The sequence below is a fragment of the Antennarius striatus genome, chromosome 14 (assembly GCF_040054535.1).
Source record: "Antennarius striatus isolate MH-2024 chromosome 14, ASM4005453v1, whole genome shotgun sequence".
Classification (NCBI taxonomy): Eukaryota; Metazoa; Chordata; class Actinopteri; order Lophiiformes; family Antennariidae; genus Antennarius; species Antennarius striatus.
The window spans coordinates 9,353,058-9,378,073 of NC_090789.1; the positions used below are offsets into that span (position 1 = coordinate 9,353,058).

General features: G+C 39.3%; 3 protein-coding genes across 4 annotated transcripts; 2 read left to right on the forward strand and 1 right to left on the reverse strand.

Annotated features, from left to right (window-relative positions):
* Window positions 1–3,257: 3,257 nt before the first annotated feature.
* Window positions 3,258–8,618, forward strand: LOC137606936 (sodium-dependent neutral amino acid transporter B(0)AT3-like). The gene is made up of 12 exons (XM_068332283.1): window positions 3,258–3,511; window positions 4,167–4,307; window positions 4,421–4,558; window positions 5,970–6,151; window positions 6,235–6,345; window positions 6,437–6,549; window positions 6,636–6,764; window positions 6,840–6,993; window positions 7,149–7,353; window positions 7,442–7,601; window positions 7,693–7,855; window positions 8,390–8,618. Exons 1-12 carry the CDS (start codon window positions 3,373–3,375, stop codon window positions 8,603–8,605), a joined length of 1,851 nt encoding a protein of 616 aa, XP_068188384.1. The 5' UTR covers window positions 3,258–3,372; the 3' UTR covers window positions 8,606–8,618.
* Window positions 8,619–10,392: 1,774 nt separating this feature from the next.
* tert (telomerase reverse transcriptase) lies at window positions 10,393–19,062 on the reverse strand. The gene is made up of 16 exons (XM_068332281.1): window positions 18,821–19,062; window positions 17,406–18,708; window positions 17,127–17,316; window positions 16,885–17,038; window positions 16,627–16,791; window positions 16,268–16,429; window positions 16,071–16,160; window positions 15,898–15,983; window positions 15,519–15,635; window positions 15,324–15,395; window positions 13,616–13,804; window positions 13,193–13,319; window positions 11,929–11,990; window positions 11,473–11,597; window positions 11,231–11,368; window positions 10,393–10,513 (listed from the first exon to the last, which is right to left on the reverse strand). The coding sequence occupies exons 1-16, from the start codon at window positions 19,034–19,036 to the stop codon at window positions 10,410–10,412; spliced, it is 3,300 nt and encodes a 1,099-aa protein (XP_068188382.1). The 5' UTR covers window positions 19,037–19,062; the 3' UTR covers window positions 10,393–10,409.
* A 492-nt stretch (window positions 19,063–19,554) lies between these two features.
* rbbp4 (retinoblastoma binding protein 4) lies at window positions 19,555–24,992 on the forward strand. Of its 2 annotated transcripts, none has more exons than XM_068332284.1 (12): window positions 19,555–19,745; window positions 20,284–20,434; window positions 20,536–20,681; window positions 20,901–21,074; window positions 21,220–21,335; window positions 21,508–21,668; window positions 21,776–21,902; window positions 22,703–22,780; window positions 23,075–23,151; window positions 23,752–23,809; window positions 23,906–24,016; window positions 24,193–24,992. In XM_068332284.1, the coding sequence occupies exons 1-12, from the start codon at window positions 19,730–19,732 to the stop codon at window positions 24,253–24,255; spliced, it is 1,278 nt and encodes a 425-aa protein (XP_068188385.1). In that variant the 5' UTR covers window positions 19,555–19,729; the 3' UTR covers window positions 24,256–24,992. The 2 variants fall into 2 exon arrangements, with proteins under 2 accessions (XP_068188385.1, XP_068188386.1); XM_068332285.1 differs by having other exon boundaries at window positions 20,287–20,434.
* Window positions 24,993–25,016: the final 24 nt, after the last annotated feature.

Sequence of the window (25,016 nt, forward strand, 5' to 3'; positions counted from 1 at the left end):
TAACGTTTTTGTAGAAAATGTTTAATAAAGATACTTTCATTGATTTCGTGTTGTTTCAGGGCTACAATTTAAGGGATTAGACTAAGCTGGAGATTGTGATGATGTAATACTACCAGTAGGTGGCAGAAGCGGCTAATTGAAACTCATTGTTCTTAAAACAAGTATTATTTTGTCAAATGTATAGATTTAGGGGAAAATTTAATTGCGTTTTCAATTTATATCACAATCATTACTCACTGATTATTTTGGTCTTACTTTCAGATTGTACATCCAGTAATTATGTACTGATAATAACTTATTGATCATAGCATGATCATCTCGTTTATGTAATCTCCAGTGGGGAAATTCTTTTTACCCTCAATAGCGTCTTAACTGGCCTGAAACCCTCCCCAAAGGCACCACCCTTCATCACATTTTGTATGCGAGGGTGTGTGTGTGTGTGTGTGTGTGTGTGTGTGTGTGTGTGTGTGTGTGTGTGTATGTACAAATAATGGAGATAGGTGTGTTGAAGTAAATGTTTTTAGGTTTTAGCATCTTGCTAAAACACATTGACAGTTTTCAGGAGGTGAACTGGCAACCCTCCAGCTCCAGATCACACTCGACTTTGGTTCACACTGGACTTGATCCGGCCTCACTCTGTTCTCCAGACCAGGTCTGTGTGGACTGAACTGCTGATCACAAAGGTGTGGACACAAGATTTTGATTTTGTTTTGGTAACAAGGGACAAAATCCACAGTCACACAGTTGTTCAACACCATAAAACTTTATTATCCTCGGCCACAAACAGCGGGGAGGGAAATGTAGGAAAGTTCCATTTTTCACTGTCTGTCATTTTTCTTTTAACAAATATACTGTTTAATATGTTTCAAGATGAGTTTCTGTTCAGATAAGTTAATATTGTTGTATATTGTTTGGGATTAGTCTTGGCCAAGGGTTTCCAAACCATTACCAAATGTTTCACAAAACTTGATATACACATGGGTGCATGGTGGTGCAGCAGATGGTGTTGTTGTCTCATATCAAAGAGTTTCTGGATTCGATTTTTCTTTGCAGTTTGTTTGTGTGGGTTCTCTCAGTGTTCTCCAGGTTCTCTCACCTCCAAAAGCATGCAGCTTCTGTGAATTGGTAAAACACCAAATGGTCTGTATATGTGAGCTTAACAATGACATGGCATCTCATCTATTCCGCCTTTTGCCCAGGTGGGATAGGCTCCAAGGGAAAAGTGATAAGCAACTGTAGATGTTTCATAATGGGAAATTCATGGTTAAGTGCTTCTTTCAGAGCATCTCTGGCTCATTCAACACCAATAAAGGAGCTGAGTTACATTATCATCCTACTAGATTAAACAGTACTGTCACAATGTAGGATTTGTATGGTTGATGTACCTGTCAAAGTCATATTATGTATGGATGCTTTTTGTTAAGCAGCCATATCATTAATGCAAGAAAAGAAAATCTAAATCTGTTGTAATGTGTACAGTACTTAATTTAAGGTTGGAATTCATTCAGAAAGAAATGTACTGCCTCACTAGTAGTCATCTTACCAGGTTGAACACGTGGTGAAATAATGTCTTTTTTAGGGCTCTGATATTAGATATTCAACATATACTGTTCTGTACATCCGTGCATCCTAACCCTAAGTCTAACCCTAACCTAACCCTAACCCTATGAAATAAGTTGGTTGGCAAAAAAATAAGTTGGAAAAATGACATCACATTTTTAGCACAATGTGCTGTGATCCATGGCAGGGCTCAGCTTGAATAATCACCCTTCATCTCACCCAAATGAGCTTTTTTTTGTCTTTTGTACACATGCTTAACTTTCACTAAGATTCATCAAAAAGCTCTGTACAAGATGGTGTAACCTTGCTAAAATTTAAGTATTTCTGATCTCTTAAAATCAATAAAGATACTATATTACCTGGTCATATCAGTAGCCAGTCATGGTTATGAAAATATACTTCCATATACGTACATATAAATATAAATATAAATATATATATATATGTATGTATATATATGTGTGTGTGTATGTGTGTGTATGTATATATACACATACACACACACACACACACACACACACACACACACACACACACACACACACACACACACACACACACACACACACACACACAGTTATTAAGTTATTAAGGCAAGTGAGAAAACTCATCTGAATCATTCTTGAAAGGTCCCTTCATCCCTGCCAACATGCAAAAGTCATTAGCCTAGTTTCTATCTTATCCAGCAGACCAGCAACAAACCAATGAACAAACACATTACATTTTAACAGAGATAGCTACTGATAGTAACTGCGTAAGACATAAAACCTCACTCAAAGAAAACATGCTTACGCATGGGTTTGTTTTTGGAGGAAAATGAAGCCATTCTGAGCCAACTAGCAGAAATGCAAACTTATCTCCTTTTTTTTCTACTCATTGATCGTTTGAAGCTGCAGATAAGAAGTACAGCAAAAGTCATTTTCTGCCACAGCACCACAAGTTCAGCTTTGTTCTTCCTCCCCTTCAGAAAAGCAATGTGCATGCATCTGAAAACAATGCAGACTTGAGTAATGAAACATGCTGAGCCTAAGTGTGCCCAAAAACTTAATTAAAAAAACAGAACAACATGTACTTGTACTTGATAAACGATGCCAGAGGACACTCAGCGATACTTTTGAGTATTTGTGTAGAGATGATGCCAGAATGTGACCGCATTATAACACCCTGATTTTCTGAAGCTCTACTTTTACCAAAGGTGCCATGTTTATTTTGCATGTAATTATATTTCTAGTTTGTCCAAACTTTTCCTAAAACTTTCCATACCATTGTTTTGTATGTTCCTTTTTCCACTCCTGTTGAAACGCCCAAATGTGAGTTCAGTGTTCAAACCTTGGTATATGAACAAAATGCGGAAAAACTGAATAAAAAGTGTCTTAATCATTTGTCACCATCTTTTTTATAGCCATTGAAAGGTATGCTTCAGGTCATTGTAACATTGAAAAAAATCACCAGGTTACTCATTATACAAGGCATCGCACACTCCCATTGCAAACGAGGAAGGAGGACCACTAAACCCTAATAGCTGATGCTCTCACTCCGTTCCTGGTAGCCTGATGCCTTATAAAAAAAAGAAAAACCAATAGAAACCAATGTCCCCTACGCTATGCTGCACCTGATAGGGTATTAAAAGACAGCCTACTGAAGAGAGTCAGACAGAGAAGAGCACTGGGCATCACTTTAATCTGACCTACACTGAGGCCAAATCAGTGGGAGAACTCTGGATTTACTAAGAAGAAATATTTAAAGTGTATACTAAAACTTTGAGCCTTGTAACATATCTGGAATTGTGATAACATTTTTTGTGAACTGATCATGGAAAAAAAGTCTTCTGAGGTGGAGGAGCGACCCAAATGGGATAACAAAGTCCAGTACCTATTAACATGTATTGGCTTTGCAGTGGGACTCGGAAACGTCTGGCGTTTTCCTTACCTATGCCAAACTTATGGAGGAGGTGAGATACCATTATATAAATCTTTTTAATTCATTGCATATTCCCCTGATAATTCTCATCATCAGACAAAATTAAGACTTTTGTTGAAGATTTAAGTATTTTAGGTCACATTTCATAGACTTTTCCAAATGTATGGATTGAATTGTCTGGTTGTAACTAGTCATTAATTAAAGAGCAGTGAGTCATTGTCACAGCATTCCAGGAATGAAACTTTATCTTTGTTGGATCAATTTTGGTGAACATCAGGGATGGTTTCTGCTCAGCTGCCCCATTTCTCATGTCCTCTTTGTCTATAAGCTTCACAAATTACCTCTGAGTCCTGATTCCTATCATCTGTGCTACAGTGTTCATCTGAGCCTGTTTTATCTCGCGTAGATTTAGCTTTAAATCTCAGTCGATCTGCGCTTTTGCCTACTTGAAAAATGTAAAAAAAACTCAGTTCTTTTTATTTTCGAAGAGGTCATATAGTCTTGTAGCACACATATTAGAGCTTATAGAGCTTATTTTGACTTGATTAACAAAAAGTGAGTTAGGTATCTAATTTTAAAAGCCACAGTCTTATTTGAATAATCTTTGGGCACTTCAGGTGACTAAAGCATCCTCACCTGTCTAATATGATCTGTTTGTAAGGTCAATGTGTCCTTCGTGTCTTTAGGAGCATTCCTCATCCCCTACCTGATAGCACTGGTGTTTGAAGGCCTCCCTCTGCTCTACCTGGAGCTGGCTATAGGACAGAGGCTTCGCATGGGCAGCATCGGTGTCTGGAACTCCATCTCACCACTCCTGGGTGGAGTCGGTGTGTGACCTAGCATGATTATTAAAATTTTTCTGGAATTTGTCATTATGTCAGCAGGTGAAATCTGTTTTGAGGAATGAAAAATGTTTAATTTTTTTTCCACCTGAATATAGGAATTGCTTCCATGTTTGTCTCATTCCTGGTGAGCCTTTTCTACAATACCATCCTGGCCTGGGTTCTCTGGTACTTCTTTCATTCGTTTCAAAACCCACTGCCTTGGAGTGAGTGTCCACTCACTGAAAACCAGACAGGTAACAACCCACCAGCCATTAACAAAAATATTTAGTTTAATAAGTAGCTCAATGAAATGGAAAAATCCTACTCTTTTATTTAAGAATTCATATGCTTGCAAAACAGACTTCAGACTATAAACGGGAGAAGTTAACTACCACAAAATGAGTCATCGTGGTGTGGTTTTATTTCAAAGTTTTATTTCACAATAGTACTCAGGGACAGATAGCGGAATTCCGAGATGTTGAAATACCTTTCATGGTGATTGTTGTTTTGAAATACAAGCTTCCATTTCTTTGTGGAATGTAGAAAAGCATATTCAAATGGTTTACGCCTTTTATTCTTTATTTGTTAATACACACATGTGGTTTGACCATTTTGATAGGTTTGTGTGTACGCTAAGCCCGAATATGCAAATTTTGCAGTCATGATGCTTTCATCTACCTAATCTCAAATAACCACTCCCTTCTTAAACCAATCCACTCTTGTAAAAATTCATGAGTTAGAAGAAAATGTCACGTACAGGAATGCCACGGCTAGGGCAACATGACCGGTATTGTGCCATTGGCAAGTTGGAGGCAGGAGACTCCACCAGATTCTCACCGTTACACACAAGTGGAATAATGTAGAAAGATGAACCAGTGACTGCCATATTCAATGTGTGGGCAAATGTCACAGCATGAACAGCTTCAAAATTAATTCCCATGACATCATCCAGAGCTTGTTTCAGTCCATGAGGAGGAATCACGGCTGGTACCACTGCCAATGGAAGACAGACTGATTTATGGAAGCTTTTGTCACCATTTTGGTCAATGATTATTTTATGGTCCTTGTATTCCTACGGTTACTTGTGTTAAGTCTTAGGTAGTGAAAGTTAATCAGGAACGAAATAAAGGTTGTGTTCGTACTCACAAACTACAGCACAAAACAAATTTGAAAGTAAACACTGTGTTGCGTTTCAAATCCCTTGAGTGTACAAGAGTTAAAACTCATCCTATAAAATATGGAATAAAGACTGAGTCCTTCCAGGTTTAAATACCAGTGAGAAAATGTTTGTATGGGAGACAGTGTGTCTATAGAAAATGATAAGGCATTTACAACCTGTGCTAGAAGGTTATTCATACAATGTCAGGTCTCTGACCCTAAAAGGGCTATTTCCAGGAGATGCTCACGATTGATAACTCAAGGAAGCCAGGTGGTGGAACATTTGAGTGTTGTAAAATGTAATCTGTTGTTGGGTTTCACTTGGATTCATGGAGTCACATGATCAAAGTGCTGTCTCCCTGTCAATGTTTGTAAGAGATCTGATTAATGACATGTAGTTTGGTGAATTCTTCAGAGAATTAGTAACTCATGAACCAGAAGAATTTCCCTGACTATGCAGCACCTGCATGTTGACATTAATATTCTGATTCAAATGCATCCACATAGGCTACAATGTGGAGTGTGAGAAGAGCACTCCAGTAAATTATTTTTGGTACCGTACGACCCTGAACATCTCAGAAGACATCGACACAAGTGGCTCCTTGCAGTGGTGGATGGTCACCTGCATCGCCAGCGCCTGGTGCGTGGTCTACATCTGCTTCATCAAAGGCATCGACTCCATGGGAAAGGTGTGTTTACCTGCTGAAAAACAGTCCTGTTTCAAACCTTAGTCTCTGAATTCATCCCACTTTTATACATTGGTATGTTGCAGGCTGTGTATGTAACAGCCACATTTCCTTACCTGGTGCTTACCATTTTCCTCGTCCGTGGCATCACCTTGCCTGGAGCTACTGATGGACTGATGTACCTGTTCACTCCTGATGTAAGCTTGATTGTTTGTTGCCCTCACAGTTTGATCATATCTTATGTCTCGGATAACATGCTCTCATGTGTTGTTTTTACGACTGCTGTAGTGGACCAAACTGCAGAACCCTCAGGTGTGGCTGGATGCTGCCACCCAGATCTTCTTCTCTCTGTCTGTGGCCTTTGGAGGTCTCATAGCTTTCTCCAGCTACAACTCAGAGAAGTAGGGGCCAGACCGCCTGAACATACCACCAATTAAACCGAGATGATTTGCTTGATGATTTACAAAGCTGGCTTTTGTTTTCTTAGAAACAACTGTGAAAGGGATGCAGTTTTAGTAGGAGTAATAAATAGTGCCACATCTCTCTACGCCTCCATTCCCATTTTCTCCATCCTGGGATTTAAAGCTACCAATGCCTACAACGCCTGCCGAGAACGGTATGTCTGCTCATATTCTTTGTAATTTCAAATCTTCTCACTAGTACCACTGAGTATTTTTTCTCTCATCTGCAGTAACATTGTGGCTCTGATCAACCACTTTGAAATATCAGACCGGAACCTGACACTGGACACTTATGAAGAATGGTTTGACCATCTAAATAATTCCTATCCAGACATTGTGGGTAACCTAACGACAATCTGTAACCTCCAAGATTTCCTTGACCAGGTAATATTGACACTCATCTTTTTTCCCCCCTCCTCTCAAAAATATGGGTTACTACTTTGCTCTTTTTTTCCTGCATGCAGCACATTATGTTCCGGTCAAGGATGTACAGGGATTAATCCTTCATCATCACTGTCTTCTCTTTCTTCCTCCCCCAGAGTGCATCAGGTACCGGTCTGGCATTTATAGCATTCACTGAAGCAGTGATAGCAATGCCAGGGTCGCAGATTTGGGCCATACTGTTCTTCATCATGCTCTTCAGTTTGGGCCTCTCTTCTATGTTCGGCAACATCGAAGGAATCATCACACCCATCAATGATCTCAAAATACTCCCTAAGTGGATTCCCCACGAGGTTGTAACAGGTACCTGAAAATACTCTTACTCTGCAAAGAAAATGACTGATGTTACTTTGGAACCCCTGAATGAAAAACCTTTTGGTTACTTCCTTAGCGATGATCTGCCTGGTGTCCTTCTTGTTTGCGCTCATCTTCACTATGAGATCAGGAAACTACTGGGTGGAAGTCTTTAATGGTTACGTGGGATCTGTTCCTCTGCTCATCATTGCTGTGTTTGAGATTATTGCAGTCATTTATGTCTACGGAATGAAAAAGTAACTATCCTCCTCTCCATCAGTAGACCATAACCATTTAAAATTTGATCTGTGCCCTTTAGCATCTTCTGTATTCCTCTTTTCTTAACAGTTTCAGCGATGACATATTTTTTATGACTGGGTCAAGACCAAATATTTACTGGAAGACATGTTGGATGGTCATCAGTCCATTAATGCTTATGGTAGTGCTTGTTGCCTATGTGGTCATCCAAGCACAGAAACAACCCATGTATCCTGCATGGAACCCAGCATTTGTAAGCAAATCTCTATCATTTATTTATAGTTTCTATTTTAGTGGTGCAATTAACAGCTAGAGACAGAAAAAGGAATTATTGGATTTTCTATGTGATCTAAAACACAAGACTAAATGTGGTACAATGTGCAAAAACACATATATCGTATTTTGCCCAACCCCACATGAAGATGCTCCATGTCTATAATATTCATATATATAATATTCATAAATAAACATTATAAAGTTGTATCAGTGTGTCTGAATATTCATGCAGTTCTGAGTGTTAAATATTTTTAATACTCTCATATCTGCACATCACACAACTGGGGAAGTGGGGAGGATGTAGCGGCTTGACATGGACTAAAGAGAAAATACTGTATATTCTGGGTCGCTAATCTTTCTCTTGTAACTCCGTTGTTTAATCAAAATACAAAAAGTAAAAACTTCTCTTAACAGAGAATGAAAAAAGATGTCAAAAAACATTTATATTTTCACTCTAACTTCAATTTTAATGTTTAATGCACATAACGTTTCACATCTGTCTTTTCCTTAGGACTCCTTCCCCAAATATGACGTACAGCCATACCCTGACTGGGTGTTTGCCATCATCATCCTCCTCTGTGTACTGCCTGTGATCTCCATCCCCCTGGTGGGGATCTACAAATATATCCACATCAGGAAAAAGAAGGCTATCCGCAATAATCCTAGTATGTACTGCAATGACGGATTTGAAATTGAAATATATGGAGAGTACAAGCACAAAGCTTGAGACATACTGGAACTCCTTAAAACTCACAAATCATAAAACACAGGACAGTGATTGCACGTTTACAAATTCTTACATTTGACCTTTTTTGGTTTTACATTCCTAAGTATACAACCACAATTGCTTCAAATTTCTTTTGAACAAATTCCAAGGGTTTTGTCAAAGTTCTTCTTCAAACATGGAAGAACGTGATGTACAAAAACCACTTCACCTGTTCATGTTAGGATGAAGTATAAAGTCTATATCTATATTTTCACGTGATGCTGTGATCCATATCCATTTATTGACAATTTTATCTCCGAGTAGGATTATGCATAAATGACTAAACTGATTTTAATGAATCCTAGTGAATGGGCTGAGAAAGTGTTTAGCGGAGGAATGAGCTTCAACAACTGTCATTCCATTTTATATATACTGTAAATTGTTTTTCAACAGTCATCATTTCTTTGTTGTGGATAACCACAAATGTAAATCAAGGTCCAAAGAGACAACCAGCTGTAGAATAAGATGGTAACAGATGGTTATACAGCTTTATAGATCTGATTTTCATTGTTTTGCAATTGATGTTTATCACTGAAGTGTTTTATATCTGATGACTACAGACTGTTTCCTGCAGTCTCTGCAGCTAACTTATCCAACACACTCTGACTGCATATATAAAATGTTTTGGGGTTTTTTGCACATTGACAGATCAATCCAAATCTTGTATGTCACCTCACTCCTCAAAGCCTGAGGAAGAAACAAGAAAAACAAAAAGCCATTTCACATCTTGATTTTAAAGTCAGACAAAAATGTGATTAATTTTGTCATTGGAGTGTGGAAATGCATATCTTAAATACAGTGGTACCTCTACTTACGAAATTAATTGGTTCCGGAAGAAATTACGTAAGTAGAAAATTTCGTAAGTAGAGACGCGTTTTCCATGCCCTAATCCGTTCCAAGCCCCCCAAAATTCAGACATAAATGTTTTATAAAGCATAAAAATGCATCAAAACATGTAACAAAAACATGTTACGATTAGATTAATACACAATAAATGAGAGTTGTGCATAACGTAAAAAACAAAGAATAGAGTCAATAAAAATGACGGTCATTCACCTTTTAACAGCTGTCCCCATTGTTTTTTGCCCTGTTTGGTTCATGCGCTCCTATCTCACGATGCCAAAAAACAGAGTGAATTCCAGTCCTCCTTTTGAACTTCTCCAACCACCCACGCAACGCCTTAAACTCCTTAAACTTCCTTTTGTTTTAATAACGTGGCGATTGTAGATGCATTACGGACATATTCTTTGGCGAGATCAACCAAACGCATCCTTTTTTCACGCTTTTCTATTATCTCTTGCTTTGTTTGTATGGACAAAAAAACTTTTCTTCGTCTTTTCTTTTCCTCTTTTCTCTGTCACTTTCTTGGGGTCCATAACAAATACTCAAAAAGTTTATACATTATATTTGCGCAAAACTATCAGAACACCCCACGGGTCGAGAGCCGAATGACAAGGGCCCTGCATAAACACCAATCTAGCTCCACACAGATGTCCCTCTTAGCCAATGGGATGCCAGGAAGATACTAGGTAATAGCCAATGGCAGAGCAGCTATGAGAATGGTGCGTTCAGGAACCTGTGGGAGCTGCGAATATCAGCCAATACTGTATTTTTACCGTACGTAAGTCAAAATTTATTTTTTAACTAGAGGCAATATTTTTCTGCTGAGAAATTTTGTGAGTAGAAAATTTCGTAAGTAGAGGTACCACTGTATATATCTGCCTCGAGAATGTGTCAGGAGTTGTAACTGGGCCTACCTGGTGCTTTACTTCAACTTGGCCAAGAACTCAACAGCTTTCCTGGGGTTAGTGGCCTTTCGGACCATAGTGAGCCTCAGATCCCCCAGACACCACTCTAACCGGCGCTTGCCTGTAAGGAGGATGACAGGAGTAGACAGAAAGTTGTTAGTTCCTTTAGCAACTTTTTCTAATAGTTTGACTAAATTCAAAACAATGTGGTAATTAATTTAGTTATGTACAGGAAGGACATTTCTTTAGTTGGATGAAGCGTTAATTTGAAAAGAACCTTCAAAACCAGATGCAGAGGGTGCTTTGTTATTTATTATTAATTTTACTGCTTATTTTGACATTAAATTGTACTTCCATCTTTGTTGCCTGCTCATAACCTCTTATTGCAACAGTAAGGTCTTGAAAACTTTCTGTTGCTTTTGGATTGGCAAAAAGTTTCATATCTGGTGCAGATTCATTTCTGCAATAAAGACCAGACTCAGCAACTGGTAGAAGAGTCAAATGAATAACATCATACATGTGCTAATGTGAGTAATCCAGCTATCTATCATTCTGCAGTGACACCATTTGGTTTGTTTGGGAGTTGAACACTGTTGGAAGTTTTCCAAGCAGGCGGTTTGTGGCAATCACACAGCAGGAAGAGCTGCATTTAGAGCGGTTCACCTGTTAAATGCACAAAGGGCACAGTCTCTTTCGATTACAGATAGGCTCTCTTTTAACATCATGGAACACCAGACTTTTTTTATGACTAAGCATGCTGAAGACAGCAGTCAAGTCTCGTGATCTTGTGCATCCATGGGACAGTTAATGCATATGAGTGTTTGCTGGGGATACATACGCTTCTGCAGGCTTTGGAGCAGATCTTTATAGAAAAGACGGTGCTTTGACAACACTAGCCAGAAGGCAAGACAGAACAGCAGCTCCACTGCTTCGTACTGCATAATCCCCGTCACAGGTTTATTTCCTAAAATGTGTCCTGAACAAAAGGAAGAGATTTTAAATTTAATTAAATTGATGTAATACATTTGTTTATATAATGGTTCTTTCCTTTCTAGATGTGGCAAAAGGGAAATTTTTTGCCTTTATTGCTGATCCTGAGAAGATGATTGGTGTACCCAGCCATTTGCCAAATTATTTGCAGGAAGTACACAGGGTTCTTAGCAACCGTCTGACCAAAGGGCAAACTCTGAGCACACACGTGGAACCTAAACAGGAATGCAAAAAACAAAACTAAAGATGCAGAACAGAATTCAGTAATGAGCTCTGCCTGTTCTGACATTTAGCATGAGATTAAAAAAAGGCAATTAAACCTTCCCGTAGACATATTTATCAAGTTAGGACTACCTAACACATAGGAAAAGGAAGAGGAATGGGCTGAAGTTCCTGGTATGTTTTCGACCAAACATTATTGCAATACTACAGCTACATAAAGGAAAAAATATCTGCAGCACCCAGTGTACAGTGTGTGACAGCATCTGCAATTTTCGTGCTAGGATTGCTTTGGGAACAAAAGGAAATCATGGTGATTGTCTTTACCTGTGTGCATGAAGCAGCAGCAGCTCGTAGATGTTCTTGTAGACCGCTTCGGGAGAATTGGTCTGAGAAGGAATTGGTATAGATGATTAAAAACATAAAGCCAATCTGAATAAGGAGACTTTACACAATATGTGTAACGTACTTGATTAATCTTGAGTCTAAAAACTGTCTTTAATATTTATACATGATATATGACCAAAAGCGATATTTAGCTATCATATCATTTGTTTCTTGGCTTGTTTACTGCTTATATTATTATCTGCTCCACTGTTTCCTTATAATTTCTAAATTGTCGTGTCATAATTGATTAACTAATGATGTTATCATGGGACCTGACACATTTACAACGGTTATTTACCAATTTGCTCCTTCTTGACGGAAACATCTGTTTGAAGTGTTTGAATTCACATTACATTTCTAGGCTGTCCTTCAAAGGCGGCTGCCTCTTAACTTGGACACAGTTTACGTGTGTTTGTTTAGCAGTTAACCTGAAAACAATGGAAGAGTCACATCTTCATTTTGCTTATGAAGTTACTGCATGTTTAAGATAGCAAGGTAATGAGTTTATAGGTGCACTGTGACACTAAAGATCACCATGGCAACATGCTTGCTACTAAATATAGTGAAGTTTATCAGGTATTATCTTTAAAAAGTTCATGACTCTTTTAGCATGCTAATTTTTGCTATTGGAACTAAGCAGAGTTATAACTAAGCCTGAAAAAACTTTAGTTATTAGTTCTTCAGACATTTGTTATAATGACATCAAATAAATCTACTACTCAGCCTCGGCCAAAGTGGTGAACAGAAAGACTGACAGCAAACTGATTTCTCGAGCCACACCATTCCAACATCTGGACGTTTAGTGTGTTTACAGATGAACTACATTGCTTGATGTCACTCCCTTTCAAAAAAGATGTGCAAAATCAAATGGATTGCTGTATTAAACCAACCAAAATTTCTCATTATTATTATTATTTAAAAAAAACAACAACAACAACAAAAAAACTCTTGACACTCTTACATGTACGTAAGTCAGCAGACCTCATTGTCTTGGTCACATTCACTGTAGTTTGGGATTTTTCAGAATTAAAAAAATCTGCAAATTCAGATCATGATTTTCTTACTTTGCTTCTTGATAAGTAAAATTTTATATCTACATCATGATTTTCTGAAGTATTTACCGTTTATATTGGTCTTCCCTAAGGAAAAGGTTAACTGCTTTTGATGACCATTCACAATTTTTTCAAATCACCATTTCCCTGACCTTCATATTCATGAATAAGGCATGGCATTTCAATCTGAGGATAGCCATCAGTTTCCTCTTCATTTGTTGTCCGGCTGAGAGGGAAGAGCACAAAGTAAGGCTGTAGCGCAAAGACAGGCCAGCATAGCTGCAAAAGATGATGTAGAGGTAAGAGGTAAACAAAATAAAACAGTAACAAGAAAATTTGCTGTGAAAACAAGAAATGTCTTGAAAACTTTAAATGCATTCTTTATAACATTACACTTTATTGCTATGGGGAAGGGAAGTCGTCTATGAGAAGTTTTATGAGTGAGTGCAAAGTTCAGGGAGGGGTAATGTTCAATCAGTCCAAAAAGAACTCGTAAAATGTCCAGACGCCCAATAACTTCAGTCAATAACTCTGCAGTCCAGGACTTTCTGTATAATTCTGTATAGGACTTTCACCTGGAATAGTCTTTGTAGACGTTGAGTGAGTAGGTGTCCAGCAGCAGCCCACACCAAGGGAAGAGACAGCAAGAAGGTAGCACCTGAATGCTGGGACAAAACCTGGAACGACTCAATACAGGAAAGTTGACTGCCATCTTCTGTGGGTTGACTGCAAGACCATACTCTGGTACTCCGTCCAGCAGGGTGCTAGGAAACACACGCAAGAAAAAACATTTAAAATCACCATCATTTTAGATTAAACTTGCTGCTGATCTCTAGAGATAATGTTCCAGAAGATCAATTTCAAAAGATTCAACACGTCAGGAATTGAATGTTCATCAACTTACTATTTCATGGTCAATGCATTTCCATACTGCTACAAGAAATCTAGAGCAGTGGTTCTTAACCTGGGTTCAATCGAACCCTAGGGGTTCGGTGAGTCGGTTTCAGGGGTTCGGTGGAGACGGAGGTCAAGACAAAACACCCGACACATCGTGTTGGGTGTTTTTGCCGAACATACACAAATCACTGTGTATGTTTGACATTTTGCGTCCATTCGTGATGACACGCCCCCCCCTTAGCCATCACTGGCAGCAGGTGATCACGCTACATCCATTAGCCTACCTGTGCTACATGGGATTTTCTGCACTCAGTAGTCAATTTTATTCCTGTCATAATGGTACATCATCTGATTGCTTTCTTAATATTTTAATTCATAGTAACTATATTGAGTAAAAAAAGAAAGTGGTCGGACAAATATGTGCAACATGAATTTACATGTACTGTATAACGGAACATGATGGGAGTCAGCGTTCTACATGATTTACAATGTCAAGTTGAGCAACTCTAGTCTCGCACTGGCAAAAATAAAGGAACACTTCCTTAAGCTGCATGGAAAACAACAGAAACAGACTTTGCTGTGAAAATAACATAAGAGTAGCACTTGCCAAGGTAAAGCCACACATATCTGAACTGGTCTCTCAATAACAACAGCAGAAGTCACACCGATTTGCAGGTAGGTCATTTCATGTGAGTTCATGCACTTTCTTGGTTTTGTTCTTTGAAAAAGGTGACATTAATGCACAATTCATTAAATACACCAACAAAACATATACTTATGTCTTAAATTTGAAAAAAATATTTATTTTTTTTACTAAAGAAGGGTTCGGTGACAGAGTATATGAAACTGGCAGGGTTCGGTACCTCCAATAAGGTTAAGAACTACTGATCTAGATTAGTGGTTCTTAGATATTCAATAATTTATTATTTATTAGATATTCAATAATTAAAAACAAATTTAGTTGATACGTTTATATTTAAGCTTTCAGCAGAATGTCATATATTTGCTCCTTTTTTTGGCACACTGACAAATTGCTGGAAAAAGGTTTGGTTAAAACTTGACTTTGATTTAAGTTGCTTAAATATTTGAAATGATTAACTTAGATTAGAATAGTACTTTAAAATTAAATACTGTATGGCTATTGTTATTTACTTTAATCTTGCAGACATTTAAACACAATTTATATATCTGACAATAATTTAAATATTTTTAAGTGAACCTTATCAAGTAGTGCATGAGTACTGGCAACGGCAGGAACTGTCACAGTAATGACGATGTTTGAAAAATGCAGAACAAAAATTTCATTTATGACAAACTTATGTGACGGTTGAGAGCCCTCGTTGCATGTCAGCAGTGATACAAGTGTAAAATTCATGTGCGTCTTACTCGAGAAACCATTCTGCTTCATGTAAGTCTGGGGTGATCAGAAGGAAGTCGTCCACCAGTCTCATCAGACATCTATGGACACAAAGAGTAGAAACCCCAAGGTTGGACAGAGACATACTGTATGCTGCAACAGAGGAAGCCTGGCCCCTGCTGCTGGAAATTAGTTATTACATCTGTGGAAGTCAACCAAAATACCCTCTCTTTCCCATCATGTCTTTGAACAGAACGTTCTCCATGTGACCATAACAAAGACAGCAGAGAAGACTGGAAATGACTGATCCCTGAGGGATCCCTCTGCACTGACGGTATGTTCTGCAACAGAAAAATAAGACTGTAGGCCTGTCACCAAATGAAAAATGAAGAACAGTTATAACTGTATAAAAATATATGAATCATTTTCAAAAACCACATGGACAATAAGTCCTTAAAGAACACAGCAGAAATAAAAACAGAGACGTGTGAGTACAATAAAAGCATAAAAGTAATAATAAGGGGATGAAAACCAATTTAAAACAAACCTTCCTCTTGTGATATTAAGTACAGAATTGATTTTAGTGTAAAGTTGGATGCTTACTTCTTTCCAAACTGGATGACACTACCAGTTAGCATTTGGATAAAGAACTGCTTTGACTCTTTGCCACGAAGTTCTGAACAGAAACGCTAAGAGGAAGAAAATAAATAATCAATTTGAAAAATAAAGTATGAAATATCCTTATCTAAATAAATATCCAAGGATGTGATTCTCACCTGCTCAACCAGTACAGCGTCATGACACTGTCCGCTCCTCTGCAAAGACATCACAAACCCCTTCATGCCACAGGGCTCCAGTAGATACGCCTGCATGAACAGAAATAAAAAACTCAAACTTGGGTCAAATATTCTGTGTTTACATCTACATAGACACATAAACATTAGGTGCACGGTTTGTGTATGTAAGACAGTACCTGTCTGACAAACGTCTTTTTCAGCCCTTCATAGGAATCAGCCCATATCTTGGCGTAACAGCGAATGGTAAAGCATTTATCTTCAACTAGTGATAGAGCCTGGTCAATCACTTCAATGAGTTTTTTATGAGGCAGACTTTCATACGCTCCACTCACATCCGCCTGCAATGAATAAAAACAAAAACAAAGAATAGATCAAAAAAAAGGGCAACAATTAAAGAAGGATAATTCAGTTTTATAGTTTTAAGTTTACGTAAGTTACATTTAAATACTATTTGAAGAGGTACTATCCCAACACACATAGAGCATATCACTAATATTACGTCAGTCAGGGCCTTTAAAACAGGATATTGACCAACTTTAACAAAGTAGAGGGGTTGTGGCATCTCTTTCTGGTTTGGAGCGATGGATTGAAGCATTTTGTGGATATCTGCCATCCCCCATACTGTAGAGCCCAGGAGCGTTGGGTTGGTGTTCACGCAGGCCCGCAGCACACAAAACAAGTCCCTGACACGGCTTGGATTCTGGTTCAAGAGAAAAGATGGATCCTAAAGATGTGCACACACATTCAAAACATGCCGACACACACAGGCCATGGGCGTGAATAATGGATGTACCCTTGTTTTAGCATCTGCTCCTATGACTCGTGTGATAGGCCTCATGCTGTCAGTCTTGGGAATGAAGCGGAGCCGGGAGATGATGGTAGATTTAGGAAGGGAAGCCACCTGGGCTGGAGTCAACTCCTCTAGCTGACCCTTGGAGAGGTGGTCTCTACGTTACAAAAAGAGATCGCAAGCTTTGTGAACTTGTGTCCTTAACTGTATGAGTAAGATCCCTGCAGGGATTTACGCAAATCTACCTGAAGGCCAGATCCTGCAGTTTTTCCCAAACATCATGTTTGTAAAACCTGAGGGCATTCTTCTGGCCCAGACTCTCAGTGGCATAGAAACACGCTCGAACCAGGCCCGCAACATAGCCATCAAGAAGCCAAGCCAGGAACTGACCCAGGATCTGCGTCCGGTAGGAGAGCTCACTCGGTGGGACCCGGCCTGTGAGATGAAAGTGGTTTGCAGAATTCAGCCAAAATACTGTACATGTTGAAGGGAAAAAGAAAATTCACCACCTATGACAAACTTACCTGTCTTGCTGATCTTCAACCAATCACAGTCATTGACCTTCATCTTCCACATCAGTTCAGCCACAGAGAGCCTCTCAAACTTCCCACTGTGTAAGAAGACCCTGACCCTCACAAAGAAATTAAGCCGATTTTGTTCGGAACCCCACAGCTCCTCAGGAATCACAGTGGACAGGCATTCTTTGATGAAAAGGTAGACCCGGTGAGGTGCAGAGTGCTGAGACAAAAGGGAGCTTAATTCCCCTTCACCTGGACCATTCCTACTCAACAGTGGGCACATCCTCTGGAGGATTTTAGTGTAAGGACATCTCCGGTGTTGACGCAACAGTCGACTGAACAAAGTGACCATGCTAAAAAAGCGTCGGGGGAGTTTTTTTGACTTCTTTTGAAGCCCATTTAGATAAGGCAGTCCCTCAAAGAAGACTATTCGTATCAGATCTTGCCCTTGTAGCCTCCTGCACCCATCTGCACACTTTATCTTCCGATTTAGAAGGAAGCCACGCATGCCCTTTCCCCCATACAGGAATCCAAGGGTACGGACAAATGATTGTGAGGGAGGCAGAGGGGGGAACATCCCCGACCTCCAACTGGCTGCCCCCTCCCGGGCTTGCAATTCAACGGGGTGTTTAGACGCAGGAGCGTCACCTTTCAAAAGTTTTATGGATTGTGTAGGTTCCACAGACATGCTTTGTCCTCCCTCCACTGGTTCACAGAAAACCTGTCGGATTTCTTCTGTCGCTTCCTGTAGACCTACCCGTCTCCTCTTTGTTGAGTGAGTTACAGTCTCCCCTTCATCCGTCTGAGCAGCATCTTTCATTCTTTTCCTCTTCTTCACTTTTACATCTGTTTTGCTCTTCTTCTTTCTGGCAATATGATGCTCAATCCCCCACTTTCGTTTCACAGTTCCTGCATGTCGATAACTTGTACAAGGGGCACCGTTACGAGTTCTGGATTGATGCTGGAGATAAAAACCAGGAGAGGCAGAAGTCACAGATACCCTGTCATAGACTGGAACACCACACACCTGGAAAACACATGATGGAGGCACCGCCACAAACATAGAGCAGCTCTCCAACAGGTAACGTGTGATATCTGTACCAAGTCTCGTTGCGGCTTTCCTCCATAAATCACTGCCATGGATATAACAAGCACTTTGAGTTACACTTCCTTGGTATTGGAATTGGTCTGCATTCCGCATCTCCTGAGGCAGAGCCTGGACATTATAGCCATTTACCAAGATGTTTCTTTTTTTCCTTCTCTTCATACTGTTTAGAATAAAGGCCATCAGTTCAGGCAGAGTGCAGATCTGTGTAAAAAAAAAAAAATACATCACACATCAGTATAAGAAATACAATAACTCGGATTTGAGTCAACTCAAGAGAATTTACCCGCTTTAATTTTTCTTTTTGAGGAATTACCTGGTTGCAGCTTGGCACTTGCTTGAGCTCCTTGTCTCGACATACGTAAATTCCCCGAACGAAGGTTTTGAAGAGGTCTGTGTCGGATTCCTCAATGACCACTGCTCTCTGCCCTTCCCTGAATACAATACCGTCCGCAAACTTATCCAGTGTCTCGACGTGCTGATATAGAGACCGGAGAACACCGGCTGCCCGGGACATGTCAGCGGCAGACATCACCACAGCATCAGCTCGCTGTGAAGTTTGCGGTAAACAGTCACTGTCCTGCTAAACCTGCGTTATTTGTAGTTTAATGGCCCGCGATATCAACAGCCAATGAAATACGATATCCGCTTTGCACAATTGCCCAATCAAATAACCTCATACTGCAACCAACCATAGACAACTGGCTTGTGTCCTCTTGTGGCTACATTAAGCAACCATAGACAACCGATTAACAAAAAGAACAGGATGTTGTCCTTTATTGTGAATAAATGAGCGGTTTTAGGTTAGTATTTAAGAAAATGTTATCCGTAGTATTTACTTTTTTTTTTCTAATATGAAAAAGTTATAATTATCAAGCAATTTAAAAAAAAAACATTGAAAAAATACAAGAAAAAATATTTTAAAAAAAATAATTTTATAAGAGACGTATTATCTTGGACTAGTGACTTCGCGTCTGAAGGCTGTGCCACGACCCTCCCTCTGCTCCTCAGCGCGACTTCCGCTGTGATTGGTCGAAGTGTGCCCCCCTCCTTTGTTCTGAGCGCGCGAATGCAGCTACCTCTCTCCGCTCGGCTACTCCGTTAGCTGTTAGCTTAACGTGGTTCGCTGGTTGCTGTCCGTAATAGAGCATACAGGAGGGCCTCAGTGAAGGACCTTTGTCTACGTATCTCCGTTAATCTGAACTCTTTGCGGTCTGCACCTACCATGGCGGACAAGGAAGGTAACAGGAATGCTTTAATTGCTGCCAGCAAAGAAATAATGCGGTTATCCGACATGTCTTTTGCTCGTTTAGGTAGCAGCTAACTTAGCTGCTGTGGCTCCGGAGGTGGCCTCTTTAAACAAAAGCCGGGAAAACTTTCGTTGTCCTGGTTCTAAATCCGTAGCTAGTTTTGTGTTTCCAGTTGGTGCTTACTCATGATTGATGTTTGCTGCTATATACCATAGTTATAAGCGATGCAGCAGCAATGTCATTCTATTCAGTTGTATTTAGTGTTGGTGAAATGCAGCCTGTTAAACATGAGCCAGGCCGGGACTTCATTTACGAGATATTGTGGTATTCATAAAACAAACGCTGAAAACTGTAATGGGTTGTATTGTAAAGTTTACCCGTAATTGAAGCTTCGAGCAAAACATAGACGGTGGCAGTGTGCACATAATATGTTAGTGAACTCAATGCATGTAAATTAATTGCGTCTTACACATGTTTGACATGCATTCAGTTGTTGTGGAGCGGCTTTCATTGCTCTGTGTTCTCTTAGCAGGCGCATTTGATGATGCTGTTGAGGAGAGGGTAATAAATGAGGAATACAAGATCTGGAAGAAGAACACCCCCTTCCTTTATGACCTGGTTATGACCCATGCTTTGGAGTGGCCCAGCCTTACCGCGCAGTGGCTGCCTGATGTTTCCAGGTACACTTTTACACACTGCACTAGTAGTAATTCAACATACTAACATGCACTCTATCAATGAATGTGATTGGCACTGATGTTGTGTTTATAATCCTTACCAGACCAGAAGGAAAGGATTACAGTGTCCATCGGCTGGTGCTGGGCACCCACACGTCTGATGAGCAGAATCACCTGGTTATTGCGAGTGTCCAGTTACCCAACGATGATGCCCAGTTTGATGCCTCACATTATGACAGTGAAAAAGGAGGTTGGACAATAACTAATGTGTAGCCAAAGCAGATGTATAGCACGTATTATATGAAGTCCATGACAGTTATAGAGGTCATGCACAATATGAATTTATTTCATAGCAAAAGATCTTTACATTAATCAGGATTGATTTTTGTGTTCATTTGCCAAATAGAAGTTAGGCTACTGCATATTGTGTCTGAGTGAAATGACTTTATTTCCCTTTATTTCTCTGCAGAGTTTGGAGGCTTCGGTTCAGTCAGTGGCAAGATTGAGATTGAAATTAAGATCAGCCATGAAGGAGAGGTAAACCGTGCCCGCTACATGCCACAAAACCCTTGCATCATTGCAACCAAGACTCCAACTTCAGATGTACTAGTGTTTGACTACACTAAGCACCCTTCTAAACCAGGTACATAGATCATGTAGATCACAAAAAACTATACTCTGACCTTTTTATTTCTTACAACAATAATGTATCCAGATTATTTAATCTGTTATTCATGTATGCTGTGAAAGAAATACAAATAATTGTGCATTGATATTTTTGTCCGTAGATGCTTCAGGCGAGTGTCGCCCTGATTTGCGCCTCAGAGGCCATCAGAAAGAAGGTTATGGTCTCTCCTGGAACCCAAATCTGTCTGGTTCACTGCTCAGTGCATCAGATGACCATGTAAGAGGAATGTCAGGGATCAACACAGCTTCATAATCAAACATATTTCCATATTTAGGAAGTTTTACTATGCCATCACTCTAGACATACTCACCAAAATGAAGTCATGCTGCATTTCCTGAGATTATGTGAATATGTTTGGTGTTTTCAATAATATCCTTCCTTATCATAGACCGTTTGTCTTTGGGACATAAGTGCTGTGCCAAAGGAAGGGAAAATTGTAGATGCGAAGACCATCTTCACTGGTCACACTGCTGTGGTTGAGGATGTCTCTTGGCATTTGCTTCACGAGTCACTCTTTGGATCTGTTGCAGATGACCAGAAGCTCATGATGTAAGAAGCTTGACAATAAATAACTGTCCAGCAGCTGAAACATTTTACCTGAAATGTTATTTGGCTTTTTTAATGTCCATTGAATGTTGTATAATTTTATACCTCAGTTGGGACACTCGATCAAACAACACCTCCAAACCCAGCCATGCAGTAGATGCCCACACAGCAGAGGTCAACTGTTTGTCATTTAACCCTTACAGTGAGTTCATCCTGGCCTCTGGCTCTGCAGACAAGGTAATGAAACATGCTATCTATCTTTACTGTTACTGCTTAGTTTGATTTATAGAGTGTAACACTGTTATATCACACAAGAATTTAATTTGATAGCATGGATGTGATTTTAGCATTATTTTGATTTCTTATTGTACTACATTCTGCTGTTAGTCCTTTGTCTTTTTGTCATCATTTAAAAAAGTTTGTCTATAATCAAGTGTTCTTACATTTATTGGAGAGATTATCTTTATACTCAATTTATCAGATAAATGAAAGTCATGCAAAAGCAAATACAATCCTTCGTTACTCAAGGTTAATGCGTTCGAGGATCACCTGTGAAAAACAAAATTCCGCAATATAGTGACAAACTATTTAATTTTTTACAGTAATTTAAATGCGTATGAACCTGTACTATTAGAAAACCACCTTATATCTGTATTGCCTTTTCCCACGCTCTTCTAGATTGTTTAATGCACTTTTTTTTTTAAAGAAAATTGTTTCATTAATACACGGAAGTGCCCTGTGTTCCGTGAGTCTCGGAACCCAGCGCACTTCCAGATGCTGTCAGCCAATAGCATGCACGCACAGTATCACATGACTCCCAACAAAAAATCTGGGATGTAGTGAAGCCGTGTACCTTGACGCGCATATAAGAGAGGGATTACTGCATATGAAACAATATAAGAACAAAGTAGGAACAGAAACCATCTGTTTTGTGTTTTCTGTCACTTTACCGGAATGAAATGAAATAAGAGGAACTTTGTGTGAACAGACCCTAAATGAATAATTGCTATTGAGTGTGACATTTCTCCTGCTCACAGACAGTCGCTCTCTGGGACTTGAGAAACTTGAAACTGAAGCTACATTCATTCGAGTCACACAAGGATGAGATTTTCCAGGTAAGAGATTTATTTTAAGAGGCTGTGATTTACATACTGGTTTGTACTTTCTGGTAGAATCTATGCAGCCAGTTAAACAACGTTAAGAGAAATTGGATCATGCTGAGGCAATTATTGACTGAAATTTCTAGTTCTCAGACAAAATGATTTCCCACTGCTTTTAAGAATTTCAGATTTATAAGTCAAAGGCCTCAACACATGAGAACCACAGTCTGAGATCAGTGTTTCAGTATTGTTTTGTTTGTGTTCCTAGTCAGGGTGACATAACTTGATTTCTGTGACTGACTCTTTCAGGTTCAGTGGTCACCTCATAATGAGACCATACTGGCCTCCAGTGGAACCGACCGTCGCCTCAATGTCTGGGACCTCAGGTAAACAGAATACCACCATCTCTTCATTAGATACTGAATGCAGATGTCTCATATTCCAGCTAAAGTACACAAAGTTGTCCTATAACTTGGATGTTCTGTCTGGTACCACCAGCTTTTTAGTATTATTCTGAAATACAAACATCAAAATATTTACAGTCCTCAACTTCTTGCATTAAATGTACTTGCTATTGTGTAAGCTTGGGGAGCCCTTAATGTATGCATGCAGCATTGCAGTGATTCATTGTGAAGAATAAAAATAAAGGGCACTAACAGGTCTGCTGTGTCTCCATTATCACATCAAATAAACCAGATGTTGGTTTATCACTATTGGTCATAGTGTTAAGCTGGATGTCTTTCCATATGGTTGTTCTCCTTTACTGTTTCCCTTTTTACACTTTTGAATTTAGATTAAATATTAAGGAGAGCCGACAAGATGGTGGATGACAGTGTCTTGTCTTTCAATCACAGAATAAGGCGATAACCTATAAAAAAAACACTGGGATGTTTACTGTCAAAGAAGAAACTACTCATCAAATGAACAGCTGCAACATCCAGCATCCATGTTGGCTTAATCATTAAAATACTGCATTTGTTTTGCAGTAAAATTGGAGAAGAACAATCACCAGAAGATGCAGAGGATGGCCCGCCTGAGCTACTGGTAAGGTCCATTGAAACCTCAACTGAAAAAGAGATTTCCCACTGATGGTCACATCACCTCAATCATAATGTAAATGGTGGCTTTTCTTTTACCTAGTTCATTCATGGGGGTCACACAGCAAAGATCTCTGACTTCTCCTGGAACCCCAACGAACCGTGGGTCATCTGCTCTGTGTCTGAAGATAATATTATGCAAGTCTGGCAAATGGTAAGACGTAATAACAAAGTGACACTATAGATACATTCCTGAAAACCGCACATTGAAACACACCTTTGTTGTCTTGGTAAATCTGAGTTCTTATACTTTGTAAATTTTTTGTGGTCGTGCTGGAATTGAGTCAACAGTAGGTGGCTGAGTGACTGACACACCCATTCTACTTTTAGGCTGAGAACATCTACAACGATGAGGATCCAGAGGGTACGACAGACCCTGAAGCCACAGCTTAGCGCCAGCAGCAGATTTGTGTTTAACCTACAACCTCATCACAAACTGCCACATCAGTAATTCCATGCAGCTACTTGTTCTCATCCTTCTTTTACTGGTGGTACATGCCGTAAATCACTGTAAATACTATGGGGCTGTAATCATGTGTAGCTCTAGCCCTCTTGGAATACTCAAAGCGGTGAACTCTCCTCTAACTGAGTAATTTATTGCCTGAAGAATTTCACATGTTATTCACAGTGCATATAAAGAAGTATTTTTGTAGCCAGACTGGCTCTACATCTACACTGAAATATTTTAGTCAAAGCCTTTTCAGTGATTAAAAATGTTTCGAGAACATAAGGTGTTGATCAGACTGTCACTTTCCAAAAAGGAAGTGTATCACAATAACCAGCTGTTAGATTGTAGGAAATGTTGCAGCAGAAATGTTTTGACTTTGATAGACGTTGTTTAAAGATAGATAGACGTTATTTAAAGATAATCTTTTCTGTCTCACCATTTCATACTTCAACAGCTACAGTTTGATCATTATGTTTTTGTTCTCGGAACTTAATTTTACACCAGCTACTTCTAAGTCAAGTTACAGTTTTGGAGTGATTCTACATTTTAAGTCCTGTTGTGGTCCCATCTCCCATCACCTTCATTTAAATGTTTTTGTGATATAGATTAGTAGTTGAACTTTTTCTATATGTTCAATATTTGTACAGTGAGTGCATTCTTAATAAAATGTGTTTCATTAGCATTTAAGTTTCTTGTATGAATGTGT

Excerpts from the sequence above, each read along its gene's own strand:
- LOC137606936 (XM_068332283.1), top strand. The coding sequence starts at position 3,373 with ATGGAAAAAAAGTCTTCTGAGGTGGAGGAGCGACCCAAATGGGATAAC. Across the intron at positions 6,152-6,234 it reads GCATCGACTCCATGGGAAAG|GCTGTGTATGTAACAGCCAC; the intron begins GTGTGTTTACCT and ends GGTATGTTGCAG. Across the intron at positions 6,550-6,635 it reads TCCAGCTACAACTCAGAGAA|AAACAACTGTGAAAGGGATG; the intron begins GTAGGGGCCAGA and ends TTGTTTTCTTAG.
- rbbp4 (XM_068332284.1), top strand. Across the intron at positions 21,669-21,775 it reads GATGACCAGAAGCTCATGAT|TTGGGACACTCGATCAAACA; the intron begins GTAAGAAGCTTG and ends TTTATACCTCAG. Across the intron at positions 22,781-23,074 it reads ACAAGGATGAGATTTTCCAG|GTTCAGTGGTCACCTCATAA; the intron begins GTAAGAGATTTA and ends TGACTCTTTCAG.
- tert (XM_068332281.1), bottom strand. The coding sequence starts at position 19,036 with ATGTCTGCCGCTGACATGTCCCGGGCAGCCGGTGTTCTCCGGTCTCTA. Across the intron at positions 15,396-15,518 it reads GACATGATGGGAAAGAGAGG|ATGTCTGATGAGACTGGTGG; the intron begins GTATTTTGGTTG and ends TTGTGTCCATAG. Across the intron at positions 13,320-13,615 it reads GTCTACAAAGACTATTCCAG|CTATGCTGGCCTGTCTTTGC; the intron begins GTGAAAGTCCTA and ends CATCTTTTGCAG.